General features: G+C 37.3%; 1 protein-coding gene across 1 annotated transcript in view; it reads left to right on the top strand.

Annotated features, from left to right (window-relative positions):
* Window positions 1-11,489, top strand: part of STK32A (serine/threonine kinase 32A) — a 73,612-nt gene extending 62,123 nt beyond the window's left edge. Inside the window, exons 8-13 of the mRNA XM_088133687.1 lie at window positions 615-712; window positions 3,030-3,146; window positions 3,822-3,947; window positions 4,744-4,872; window positions 6,092-6,156; window positions 7,205-11,489. Coding sequence (XP_087989813.1) covers window positions 615-712; window positions 3,030-3,146; window positions 3,822-3,947; window positions 4,744-4,872; window positions 6,092-6,156; window positions 7,205-7,298 — 629 coding nt within the window. The 3' untranslated portion in view covers window positions 7,299-11,489. The remainder of the gene's footprint in view (window positions 1-614; window positions 713-3,029; window positions 3,147-3,821; window positions 3,948-4,743; window positions 4,873-6,091; window positions 6,157-7,204) is intronic.
* The last annotated feature ends 2,329 nt before the right edge of the window (window positions 11,490-13,818 follow it).

Raw genomic sequence — 13,818 nt, 5'->3', positions numbered from 1 at the left:
TTTATGCAGGACCTGAGAGAGTAAGAGCAATGAGTTCAACAGCACAAAGTATGTTGTGCACAGCTATGCTTTTTGAAAAACTTAGGAAAAGTTTTTTGGCTCTTTTGTTCTTTTTTGTAGTTTTAGTAAGACAAAGTAAACTTTCTCTTTTAATTAGTGGAAGTTGCAAGTTTGCCCTAGGTCTGACTGGATCTCCTCCAAATCAGAAATTCTGAATTAATAGAACAGTATGATTCCGATTAAGGAGTTAGCAGCACAATGGTCCAGATTAAAATCAACTGAAAAAGGAGGCAAAAGGGACAAATATTTCTCCTTACTTTGTAATAATTCACAGATAAGAAAGAGGCATCCTGGATCTGACCAAAATTTATCCACCCCAGCATTCTCTTCTCACACTTGATCACCAGATACCTCAGGGAAGTCAACAAGGACATAAATGAAATAGTACACACTGACTTTTATTCCCCAGCAACTGAAGATGTTCTTGAGTTGTTCATTGCATAAGGCTAGAGAGAACTTGTTATGAGAGCTTGTATTATACTAGAGAAAGAAGAGTCAACCATCTTGCTGAATATTCCACCTGAAGGCAAACCTTACATTTATCTTTTTTGCAGCACCTGAGATGTTTAGTTCTACAAAACCTATTGGTTATTCCTATGCTGTTGATTGGTGGTCACTAGGAATTACAGCCTATGAACTCCTCAGAGGCCGGGTACTGTACAGTTTATATATGTCTATATATATATATCTATTTGGTCCATCCATCCATCATTTCACCATGTTCAGACTATTCAGAAGCATTGTCTCTCCAGATTTGCATCCACTGTACAATAGAGTCATTAAAATTCTAAAGAGAAGCTGTTCTGCTTAAATAAGGAAATCAGTTTAGTGGTAAATGTTAATTTCTACTGTAAAAGTTGTCATAAAAATATCAGCAATTCAAGAATTGCAAGGGACAAAATGCAACTATACTTAAAAAGACCTTTCATAATTACAGAACAATCATATGGTTGGGGGAAGAAGTGGACTGCTGTGTGTGAATTAGTGACCCAACACATTTCATGCTGCATCATGCCTTACTGGTTCATTGGATCATAACATATTTGCAAAGTTTGTGGTGGATTGTATAGAAGAGAGTAGGCATTTTATCCAATATTTGAATAAAGTAGAAAGTCTATTATATTGGAAATACTCAAGTTCCTATTTGTTTTGTTCTTTATCTTATGGATAATATGGTATCACATTTATAACGTCCTACTCAAGAATATTTGTGCCAATTTTTGGGACAATTCCAAGTTAGCATGACATTGCTTGTCTGTATTCAGTTTGATTACTGGAGGTAGTGAAAACTTCCACCACACATCACGTTTGTTTTGTTTTAATGTTGTAGGGAGTATTAATAATTCTGTTAATGCCAGTTACATCTCATGCAGAGGAAAAATAACTAATTTCTTTTATAATTACATCTTAAGTAGTTGCTTGGTTTTCAAATGAAACTAAATGATCGTCCAAAAAGTTATATATTTAAGGTAACTTTTTTTTAAAAAAAAGATTAAGCTGTAAAAGCAAACGGTTTTCTCAAATATACGGTACCTTGTATTTTCTATAGTCTTTGTTGTTGTTCTGTGTACACATAAAGCAAATTACACCAAAGTTTAGCATGACAAAATTTGTGCCTAGATGAGTGGTGTTCAAATCTTCCTGTTTCTCTCTTCTTCCCATTGCATTGGGACCTGTTTTTCTTAATAGAATTCTACATTTATCAGGTTGTTTTCTGTCACACATAGCTAATATTAAATAGCTTCTTGATAAAGTTGTTAGCTGAAATGCAAAACCCCGGTTACTGTAAAAATTGCAATTCAAAAGCTTGCGTATAACGGACATTCCAAGGTTGTCAGATGCACTGAAGTGAGAAGCTGTGCCCAGGGCTTCTCTGTAGAGAGGGGGTGCCAAGGTGCACCTTGGAATGCTGGGAATGGAAGGTGCTTATGATTCTGAAATAATCACGTATCTATTTTCCCCCAAGTCCGTGACACATTTTTTTTCATCGCCACCTGTCATTCAGTTGCAATGGTGACTGCAGATAGCAAGTTGAGTCTAGAATTTGACAGGGTTGCTCTTTACAAAACATTTGAAGCTCAAGGATGGCTAAAGGGTTTTGCTTCTAATTTCTAAGCTGGGCATAGGCAAACCTGCTAGCTGGACTTGTAGCTCCCAGGGTTGCAGTCTGTCTTGCTGTTTGCACAAATTCTCATTGCTTGTACCATTTGTGCTGTTCTTCAGTACACTGGCAGTGCAAGAGCAGGCTGGAAATGGTCTTCTGTTGTTTAATTTTCTTTTTCAGAGTTGAATGAATTAGCCACACTATTGCAAGCATGCTGTGGTAATATGGTACTTAATTTAATTGATCACCTTTTTATGCTGAGAGACCTTTCATTATACCCTGAGGATTTATTAAAAAACATTTTAAGAACATGTTTAAAACTGTGTCAGTTTCTACCTTCTGTTTTGTCTTATTTCAAAAGAGAGTATATTTTGGTTCAGAAAAAAAAATGAATACAATTTTTAAGTATTTCTGCATGCATGTCTGTGTGTACCTCTCTCTCTCTCTCTCTCTCTCTCTCTCTCTCTCTCTCTCACATACACAGTAAAGTGATTTTCCTTGAACTCAGGTTGCATTGAGCGAAACACCAATTAGATGCCAGGGAAAATCCTTGATCTCTTGCCACGGCTTACATGTTGCTTTTTAAGTGTAACTTCACTGCCCTCTCCTGTATTGATCCGTTCACTTCAAAAAAAACTCCCCAGGGTCCATAATGCAGTGATTTAACTGAGAACATTAGTGGACCCTGAGGAAGAGGAAGAGGAAGAGTGAAGGCCCTGGGAGAAGTTGTCAGCCCATTACAGTACAGTGAGACTTTTTTCCTCTAAAAACAAAAACCTAACTGAAAGAGATAATTCATTATTTTCTTCTTGCTGGATTAGGATTGTAGTTCAAACAGTGTCTTTACCTTCTTCTCTCCTTGCAGAGACCATACCATATTCGCTCTAGTAATGCTGCAAATGAAATTGCCCATGTGTACAAGACGGCCACCATTATGTATCCTGCTGCTTGGTCAAAGGATATGGTGTCGCTGATTAAAAAAGTGAGTGAGCTTTAGAGACAATTGAACTCTAAGAAAAGGACATTGGTTAAGATGCTGAGCCTTCAAGCCTTTTGGCTGAATGGGAGCTCATTCCACCAGGAATAAGACATTGCTGGAGATACTTAGCTTCTGCTAAAAGTGGAAGCTACATGTGTCATCTTATGTTCTTCCTCCATGGAATGTATTATAACACCTGGTGTGATGTTATATTACAACATGGAATAGTTCCATGCACGGTCACCCACTGCACTTGATTAGCTCCCTTTTTAGGGATGGGGGAAACCTAAAATGCAAGCACATCAAGCGTTTTAGGAACTTGGGAAACTGCCTTACGCTGCATTGGGCCACTCGTGCTTGATCCTCCTTCAGTTAGTTTATTTCTCCAAATATTTCTGTCTGAAACAACAATAATGGCTGTAATAATTTAAAGGGTTTGGAGGTGTTCGATAGGAGCTCAGAATCTGCTGTGGAGAGGAGGTCAGAGCAGGATCTTCATGAACAACTTATGGGCTGCATGGAAAATCATCTTGAACTGTAAAAGTCCATGGGCTGGAGGTTTCCTATTCTGTTTTAGATAGACAAGGATGCACGTATCATCCTTTTCTGTATTCAGTCTGCAATTATATTCTATCTATTCTGATTTTTTAAATAAATTACTTTTATTCTCATTTCTAGTTGCTGGAAATAAATTCAGAGGAGAGATTTTCTCAACTGAGTCATATCCAGGAGTTCCCTTATTTGGCTGATATCAACTGGGATGCTGTCCTACAGAAGAGAATATTGCCTGGATTTCTCCCTAATGTAAGAATTTTATTCTGAATGTTTTCTTAATCTAAAAACCAGGGTTATAATGATAGTGACACTCTCTAATATGTTTCTTAATATAAAAAGCAGTGAACTATCCTTGTGCAGATTTCATACACCAACAGAGAAACTTCTTAAGAGAAACATAAACTTTTTGAGATTCAAAATCAATAATTAGTAACTTGATTAAGTTCAATCAAAATGGCACAAAAGTTAGTTGGTTTATTTATTCATTTATTTATAACATCATGGCTGCTCAACAAACAGACTGACTCTGGGTGGTGTACAAAAATCAACAATAAATGCGTCCCCCCTCCCCAAAGCAACACAATACATTAAAAACCAACTAAAACAATAAAATGGCAACCAGACTAAAATATACGGCAACTCAATCAGTTGAGACTCCAGGCCTGCAGGGTTGGGGCCAGCCATATATTGGGGAGCTGATTGTTAAAAAAATCAGGAGCTGCCACCAGAAGACATGCCTTTGAGGTCCCATTAGGTGGCTCTCGCTCGATGAGGGGACCTGAAGTGTGCCCTCCTTACTGGAGTGTGTGGGACTTTGTATACATGGAGTTAAAAGCTTTTATGCTAGCTGCCCAGTTCTAGCTCTCCTTCATGTTAATCAATTTTTAAATGCCAGAGAGTTTCTTCTAATAATTTTAATTTTGGGGGGAAATCTGTATTGGCTCACTTTTATGGTGTGATTGAAGACCCTTGTCCATGCAAATTTCTTTTATTTCTTTCTCCTTTTTTTTGGTAACAATTTCTCTCTCTGTGTCTTTCTCCCTAGAAAGGGAAATTAAACTGTGACCCAACCTTTGAACTTGAGGAAATGATCCTAGAATCCAAACCACTTCATAAAAAGAAGAAGCGCCTGGCTAAGAAGGAGAAGGAAAGCAGCAAAAATGATTCCTCAGAGGTGAGGCACAGAGAGTTGGATGGCCAAACTGGCCAGTGGATGTTTGGCTGATTTAAGGATGCCGGCATTTTAATGTCTTCCAGTTTCATTAGGCATATTGATCCTAAAAGACAGAAGACTCAGATCTAAATCACACTGACTTTAATGGCAGTGCCTCAAATGAGTAGGACAGCAGCCAAAATATGCAGTCTGTAACCCTCTGTGCTTTCTCATTCTTTGCATTTAAATGATGCAGTGGGTGATACAGTATAATTACATTAATTTTTTTTTTTTGGTATATATAAAACCACGTTTTGAAACTTTTGGAAAATTGGGGAATGATCCATAGCTTTTAGATCTTTTGATTCATAACTTTTAGATCTTTTGATTCAGTTTTATTTTAAATTCCATGAGCAGTACCTTACATCAAGGTTGTTACAGCAAATGATCCTTTAAGACATATATGATTTTCTCAGAGGGGATAGAAGAACTCTGGGGAAAATATAGATAATAAGAAAGAATGACTGTATAGTGATCTTGGCAACCATCACCTTTTCTAGGTTCATTATTTTGGTGGTCCCTAGCTTTGTGGAGCTGGGCTGAGAACTATAGCAAATCATGGAAAGTACATTATCCTTTTTTGTGGGAAAGAAAGAAATCAAGAAGTAGAGCTTTCTTGTTTCAGATTCCTTTCTCCCCCTCCCCCAATACAGACTCCTTTCTCCCCCTCCCCCCCAATACAGGATGCAAATAAAGCCAGAAAAATTAGAGGTTAAGAAGGAAAGAATGAGAATCAGTGGCCATAGGCAATGACTCTAGCTACTCCCAAGATAACTATTTTCATTATCACTGCTACTTAGTCAGTTAATTTCACAAAGCAAGATACATTGGATATGTGCTGAGGAAGGGCATTATGCCTTAGTCTATTACTGCTAGAGCTCTCTGGTTCAGATAAACCAATATCTGAAGAGATTAGGTTGGATGCTAAAAATTGGATTGTCAAGTACTGAAGAAAATAATCTAGAAATAATGTTTGATCAAATTTGATGCATTTGATCCAGGTTCTTAGCTGAATTTAGATTCTGTTAGGAGATATGCTCAACAGAGTCAGCTAATAATGTATGGATCAATTGTTTGAATCCCTCTGAAATGTCTATCTTGATAAGTTTAATGCCTTTTTGCATCAAATACTACAATGATGAATTCTCATTAACTGATCTTTTCTCTTTCTCAATGTAAGACCTGCCAGCTGCAGAAAAACCTGGAGTCAATACAAAGGGACTTCATAATTTTCAACAGAGAAAAGTAAGTATTGACCTGAAAATGTAAACTTTAGCTTAGCGCATGCATGGGTCAATAAGATGACTTAGATCTAAAGAAGTCTGATTACTGCTCCTCAGATAATTAGGTAGTGATTTTGGCATGAAATCCATAGAAAAGCACTGGAAGTCTGGCATTGTTGTACACTTTCATTTGGCTGTTGCTCAAATTAATTGATTATTTCACTGAAGTAGGCAATCCCACTGAATTTAAATTTTGAATATTTTCTGGCAACAAATATGTAACGACTGAAATAGGTTATTTCTTTTCTTTTTTTTTTCCTTACCTTCCTCTCCTTCCAGAAATAAATTGTACCTGCTGTAGTTAGGAGAAAAGACAAGCTTGGCAATAACAAGGGCAGATTGAACAACAGTAGATATTTCTGTCAATATGATCCCATTTCTTGACTTTCTTGGACCACTCTACTATAAACATAGCATAACCAGCAACAAATTGTGTGGTTATTGTTGTTTTATTATTCCTGCTCTTTTTACCCACTTTCTAGCATAGTGAAATTTTGATTGCACAGTGTATGGAAGCTATAGACTGTTATGGGCTGGACCTTTGCCTACTGGTTGGTGGGCTTAAGAAATTCAATTAATGGGAGACTTATAACAAGCAATAGGTACTTGAAATTGATGGTATATAGCCTTTGTAACTGGAATAATAGTGAGTCTGAAAAGAGAAGCTGATTGTATCTTGGCTAATGTAGATGGTGAGAGCCAGTTTGGTGTACTGATTAGGGCACTGGGCTAGAAAACGGGAGACTATGAGTCTAGTCCTGCCTTAGGCACAAAGCCAGCTGGGTGACCTGGGGCCAGTCTCTCTCCCTCAGCCCTAGGAAGAAGAAGGCAAGGGCAACCACTTCTGAAATCCTACCAAGAAAACTGCAGGAATTAGTCCAGGAGTCAAGACTAACTCGAAGGCAGCAACAAACAAACAAACAAAAAATGCAGATGGTAAACTTCTCAGGGATTGCTGGGCCTTATTGCTACCTGATCATGGACTTTGGTTTCTCTTACATACATTTTAGGGCACGGCAACAACATAACAAAATTCAGGAGAACTTGACGCTGGCACAAACCAAAGACAACGAGGAAGAAGATGACCAAAACAATAATCTTTGAGACCAATGTAGTTTTTGCTCAGGTGCTGCTACTGAAAGGCCAGGCTTTTACTTTAGCTCATGGAGCTCAGCAGATAAAATTGCACACTGCTTTCAAGACAAGGCAGGTACCTTGCTAAGGCTAAGAAACCTTGAGACTAGATGCTGAGTCTCTCCTCCTACCGTAAGGACTTGTGGTCTTGCAGAACTACACAAGGCACAGATTATCATCTTTATGCCTGTTTATTTTTTTAAGGCACTTGACCGTTAACAGGAAAGAATATGCTATTCAAGTCTAAAAGGCACTCCAAATAGGGAAAGGTTAAGTTCACTTTATATGTATAATTTTTGTTGGTAAAGTGTCAAGGTTGCTGATAATTGAGTTAAATGCACTGCCTATAGGAAAGAGGATTTCACAGGGCTGCTAGATGAGTGGCTGCAGATTTTTTTAGAAGTTTTCGATAGATCTGAATTACAATTCTGCAATAGAGTGCAATAGACTCCAAAGTCAAAATCAATTTTTAAATACATGTAAGTGACTATATACAATATACCATAGACAGAGAACAAGAGGAAATAATACTTTTGCTGTGGGGCTTTTCCACTTATTGGTACTTTACGTAAAGTAGTTCTTAAGAATTTATCCAGAATATCTGCAAATTGGACGTCTGTGTGTGGCTCTAGAAGCGCTATGTGGCTCAGGAAGTGGAACAATGGGACATACAAATCAAGATACAATTCACTAGAGCCAGTTTTTAAGTAGAACTCACTAGTAAGTACAGGGGATGATTCCATTTATTGCAAGGGATGAATGGCAGTCATTAAAAATGTATAAGTCTGCAACTATCATAAAGAAATACTAGCTGTAATAATCATTTGGTAAAATACCATTAATGGCTCTTAGGATCAATATATGCTTGGCTCAGTTAAGTATGATAAACTATTAACTTTGTAGCCTCAAGTGCAATTTGATATAATTTGCAGTTGGGAAGAGCCTGCAAAAATCCAGGTTGTTGGAAATCGGCTGGAAAAGAGTATATATCATTGTTACCATTACCTAAGGTTAAACATAAGTCTTTATAGGAACCAAGTTTATGTGTTGAAATTTCACATAATTTTGCTCTGCCTTGCTTTATGACTCTAGCCTTCTTCGTCCTCCTTCCCATGTTTCTTTCTTCCCCAGATACAATATAGTTAGACAAAAGACTGGATAATATAATGGATGTAGGGAATTACATTGACAATTACATTGTCAAGCTGGAATCTTTTCTAAGCCTATTTGTAGTTTGAGTCAAAATACCACTTTGAAGTCACTTGCTGTCTAGTGACTGGTGATTCTCTGTTGTATTCTCTGTATGTACAAAATGTAAAATGTAAAAGCATTCTCAACAAATACAATCTCAATGATTTCCAAAGAAAAGTGAACAGATTATATCCTCCAGTGCATTATCCTTAAGAACAGAACATGGATGGATTCTGTGTCCATTGGGATAGCCCAGCAAGCAATGAGATCAATGGATGCCTTCTACCTTCTTTTAATCCTGGTCTTCTCTGAGAATTGCTTCTCCAAAAAGTAGTTTATGTGAATGCAAAGGGAAGTGTTTGCAGTGATAGATCTCTTTTCTCCAGATTGCTTGAAACAGGTAAAACAACTGCCTTGCAAACGGGGGGGCATACAGCTGTTTTCTAAAGCTTATGACCTAATATAAATATCACTTTTTGTGTACATCCCTTCAGAAAATAATATTCAGTTTATTTTTCAACAGAAGGTTCTGGCTCTCTTCCATTGAACAAAATGAACCTAGATAGCTGACTGCAGCCCAGGTTTCCAGCTACCTTTTACTGAGATTACTTAAAAGGCAAAGGCCAGTAGGTATTGTGAGACTTAATCACTCCAGAATTAAAGAAAATTGATATGAATTTTTCATAGAAATAATTGGGATGGCAGCTGGAATGGAGCAGTGACCTCAATGATATGATTATTCCATCAAGTCCTGCCTCTGTTTTATGCTGGTCATTGACTGAAAGATTAACTGCCTGACTGGCCCATTCAGTCATTAACAATGTCTGTATAAATATAAGGTCAGACAACCTGCCTGGCTGTATTTATATTCAGTATACTAGTCTCTTTCTGTTCTGTAGTGTAAGCAAGAACATCTCCAAGAAAGAAAGTTCATCAAGATTTTTCCTCTAGTGTAGAAGCTGATCACAAATTTAAATTTCCTTCAGACATCATATGTCTGAATAAGGTCAGTAATTAGATTCTAATTGTAGCTTTTTTCATCCCATATAGAGAGATAACTGATGATCCCCAGGTTCCATCTTGCCCATTATCATTCTGTCTGGCCTGCTGAACCAGGCGGAATGGTCAAGGCATTGCTGCTTGCTTGGCAGAAGAAATTGGTAATTATGCTTCAAGAAAACAGTATCTAGCCTGGGGCTGAGCTCCTTCCAGCTGTAACTAATGAAAATCAATGCAGTTTCTCACCATTAAGAGGCAAGAAACACCCTAAAACTGGTGCAAAATCATTGGTGGTGGTGGTGGGGACAGATAGAAAATCTTGACCCTTCCTATCTACAAGTTGTAGTTCCAACTACTTCACATCATTGTTTTGCCCATTGTGGTCCCTGGCCCTCCTCAAAATGTTAAAGGTAACCCTCAGTCACCAAAGGTTTGTCTACATTTGATCTGGCCCCTTAATTCAGCTGTTGCCCATTTTTTCAACTATTTGTTACTATCATCAATTTAGATTTAAGTCTTAATGCTATGCATTAATAGGACCATAGGACCATAGAACTGTAAGGTTGGAAGGGACCAGAAAGGTCACCTAATCCTACTTCTTTTATTTTTATATATACATATATCCATGTATACGTGTGTATGTATGTATATGTGTATGTATATCTGTATATATATCATAGAATAGGTATACAAGTCAACTGTCTTATTCTCATGCAGCTTCTAAAGACAATTAAAATGAACAAGTATCAACAAAACTGCTCCTGTAGCCATGCCACATTTTTCTTGAATTCCCACCCAAATGAAGACAGCAGAGTTCTAGAAAGAGTACTTTGTAGCCCTCCAAGTGCTGCAGAGCTACCAGCCCAGTATGGCTTGAAGATAAATACTGGGATTTGTGGCTCAGCAATTGCTGATGGGTCATTAGAGTAGTCAGTCCAAAAGCCTGTGTACCAGCAAGGTGCTCCTTTAGTAGACAATACGTTAAATGCAGTTAATCACATTTCTCTCTGTTTCTTTGCAAAACAGACAAGCCAGCAAACCAAGGAATGAGTGGGCCAATCCTCCCCCTGCTGCCATTGTTCATTTAAATCCACTAGTAGCAGCAGAACAATTAAGGCAAAAACAGCAATACATTGTGGCATCTGAATGATTAACATATCACGTACCTTTCTGTGGATTACAGTCCAGTTATCAGATACTCTCCCTGTACTTCTCGTTAGGGAATACATTGGTGAGCTCTTGCCCCACCAACTTTTCTTTTTACTGAAGAATGAAATAATTGCTAGGATTTTTTTTTTTTCCAGCAAAAGAAGGAATGGTGACAATTCTACTTGCAATATAGAAAGCCTTGGACCTGAATTTACATCTCAGAATGATTTGGTACTTGTTATAGGACAGCTGTTCCCAAATTCATGCTCTTTAGATGTGTCAGGCTTCATCTCTGATCCTCCACAGCCAGCACAGCTACTTATAAAGTCTGCAGTACAGCACTATATTAACCCAGAAGTTTAAGGGACTATGTGTCAGTAGACCCCTCTTTAGATTTAAGAGGATGTGTTAGTAGTTATTGGGGAACTTTAAGAGCATATACATGCCTTACAGGATTACTACATGCACTTCTGATCTCACCATGACCAAATAATCTTCCCAAGAACAGAAGGCAAAGTGAAGTAAATTTAGTATTTATAAGAGTAAATTATAAATACTGATTGTTCTTTTGGCTCACAATAGACTTAGATGGGACATCATTCTTTTCTTGTCACAGAAAGGGAATAGGGACAGAAGCTTACATGTTCACTAAAAATGTTCTTAACAAGTTGCTAATTATGTTGATGCTTAACTAAAACACATTAAAGTAGTATTTCCCCTCTCTTCCATGTTATCAATAAAGTCTGTTAGTCTTTCTGTAAAGACCCTTTATAGTGCACTGACCTCCCTTTTCGTTTTTTTAAAGCCTCAAAATAAAGTTAACTCTTTGATGTAGCCGTGTTCCATTGTGTCACATTTTTTAAAAGTTGACTGATACAATAGATTTTTACAGCCATGAAAAAATCTAGCACCTCAATGAAAAGGTTTTTAAAACAATGGTCCACCCGTTTATCTGGCCCATAATAGAGGGGTTGATGCAAGCTGTGGCTCCAAACTGAGAAATTTGCCCCCCCCTCCCATTTTAGATGGTGAGCCACACTAGGATATGCTGATATTGTCTAATTTTCAAAGATTGATGTAACCTGCAGAGATAGTTTATGTTAGTGATTTTCAAGGTGGAAAATATATGTATTTGTTAACTGTATCAGCAGTAGTTTTAGCCAGCCCGTATGAGAGTTCTTGAAGTAGTATAAAGGGAAAAATCTACATTCCATGACAAGGTAATGTTGAAATTGTAATAATTTTGGAAAAATTAGTAATTTGAAGCCGTGGTTGAAAAAAATTGGAAGTGTTTTCAAATCAGCTGCAGCAGTCTCTTAGCACAGGCAAAGTATATCAATTTATTGTGTCCTGTTTTCAACTTCGGTGGTTTTCTTTTACAAAGAAACATTGATATCCTTTCTTGTCACATGCAGATTGACCACTTCAAATGTATCATCAGTGGTTTTATGTGAGAGAGCTAGAGGATATTTGCTGTATTATAGCACTACTTAGCACTATTTCTTCTTTTCCTTCCTGCCCCTCTAATAATGCAGAAAATGTGATTTGACATACAGTATGTAGCATTGCTAAAACACTGTTTCCAGTCAACTGGTGGTTGTCATGAGGGTGGGAAAATGTGCACGTCATGCATTACTAAATGTTACTGCAGCACTAAGACAATTGGGGTCCAGATTTTGGCAGTTGTCAGGCCATGACAATAATGTTTAATTCCTGCCTCAGATGCGCATTTAAGGAAAAACTCAACATTTACCCAGTCCCCCAGGCCTGTTAACAGCTGCCAATTAGCTCGACTTCTGGTTTTGACTTAAATCCTTTTGGCTTCAATTATACCTAAACATATGGCAATAATGATAGGAAAGCATCAGAAAACTTGCACAGCGGCTTATATCCAAAGTATTTTTGCTAGACAACAGAAGGAACATAATATTCATCAGTTACCTACCCACTGGATGCATGTCTCCCTGCAGTCTTCCCCGACTCATGAAGAGATACCACCGAATAAGGGATATGGCAGGGAGAGATGGTAAAAATTGGGGACTTTGTTTCCTGGGAGCAAAAATACTCCCAGATTTGTCTAGCACTAATCTATATTCCTAGTATTGCCTTTATTTGGGCAACCAGAAGCAAGAAATTAACCACACTGAACCAATGTAACAGGCCCAGCTGTGTTGGTTTGTTGAGGCTGCACATGCAACAGAATGAGACAATAAGCCTAAATAATCGTACTTCTGAATATTTTCTTAGGTCAGAACATTAAGAAAAGCAACAGAAAAGCCAGAAGGCCAAATTTGGAAGGCATTTTATTGGAAACTTTTTAATCTCTGTAACTTTCATGTTAAGCCACGTCATGTATTTATAAATAGCCCTTATTTCACTCTCTAAGATTGCATGCTTGGTTCTCTTCCTCAATTTGTAGGGAATGTTAAGTTATATTCTCATTAGATTTTAACCAATGTATAGAACATATTTTAATAGCAGCTTTCACTAAAACCATGAGCACTATTTATCTTGTGCAATTTGCCTTAGTAAGAATTTACTAATAACTACTGTAGGTTATTTTTTTCAGTAAAAATTCATTGCTGGGCACAGAAAATATAGGATCTTCTCCAGGCAGCAGAGAAGCTGGTTTTTATCTTTGTCACGAAACCGTATCAAGCACACAGCTGTTTGAGAAATTCAGATATTTGTTGTCCGAATTTCAAAGAATACAAATAAGTCTTTTAGTTGTCCCTGTTCTTTTACATATTTTATGAGTCTGCTTGCCTTTATTTGTTGTTTGGCACCACCATGTGGCAACATGAGAAATACACAAAAATATTCCTAAATGGCAGAAGAAAAAAAAAGTTAGGGATCTGAATTTAATAACTTGAATTTATCTAAAAACTGGAATTATTTTTCTCTGAAAGAAATGCATCTTGCTACTGAACAATATTAAGAATATTACCATTTACATTAAATACATTTAAGGCTGTGCAATTCTTCAGATAATGAGGGACTTTTATTGTCATCTCTACAAAAACAAAATTGCAAACTTTTGTTATCATTAATGTTACAGTGATAAGCACTACAATTTTAATTCTATACTGTCCTGCAAGTAATTATATTGAGGTGGCAATTAAACATTTTTAACTGCATTGTTGCACAATAA

The sequence above is a fragment of the Python bivittatus genome, unplaced genomic scaffold, assembly GCF_059951505.1.
Source record: "Python bivittatus isolate LINGU-HERP-01145 unplaced genomic scaffold, Pbiv_v1 ctg000080_np1212, whole genome shotgun sequence".
Lineage (NCBI taxonomy): Eukaryota > Metazoa > Chordata > Lepidosauria > Squamata > Pythonidae > Python > Python bivittatus.
Note: the sequence above shows the minus strand (reverse complement) of the source record. Positions and strands in the feature narration are given on the sequence as shown.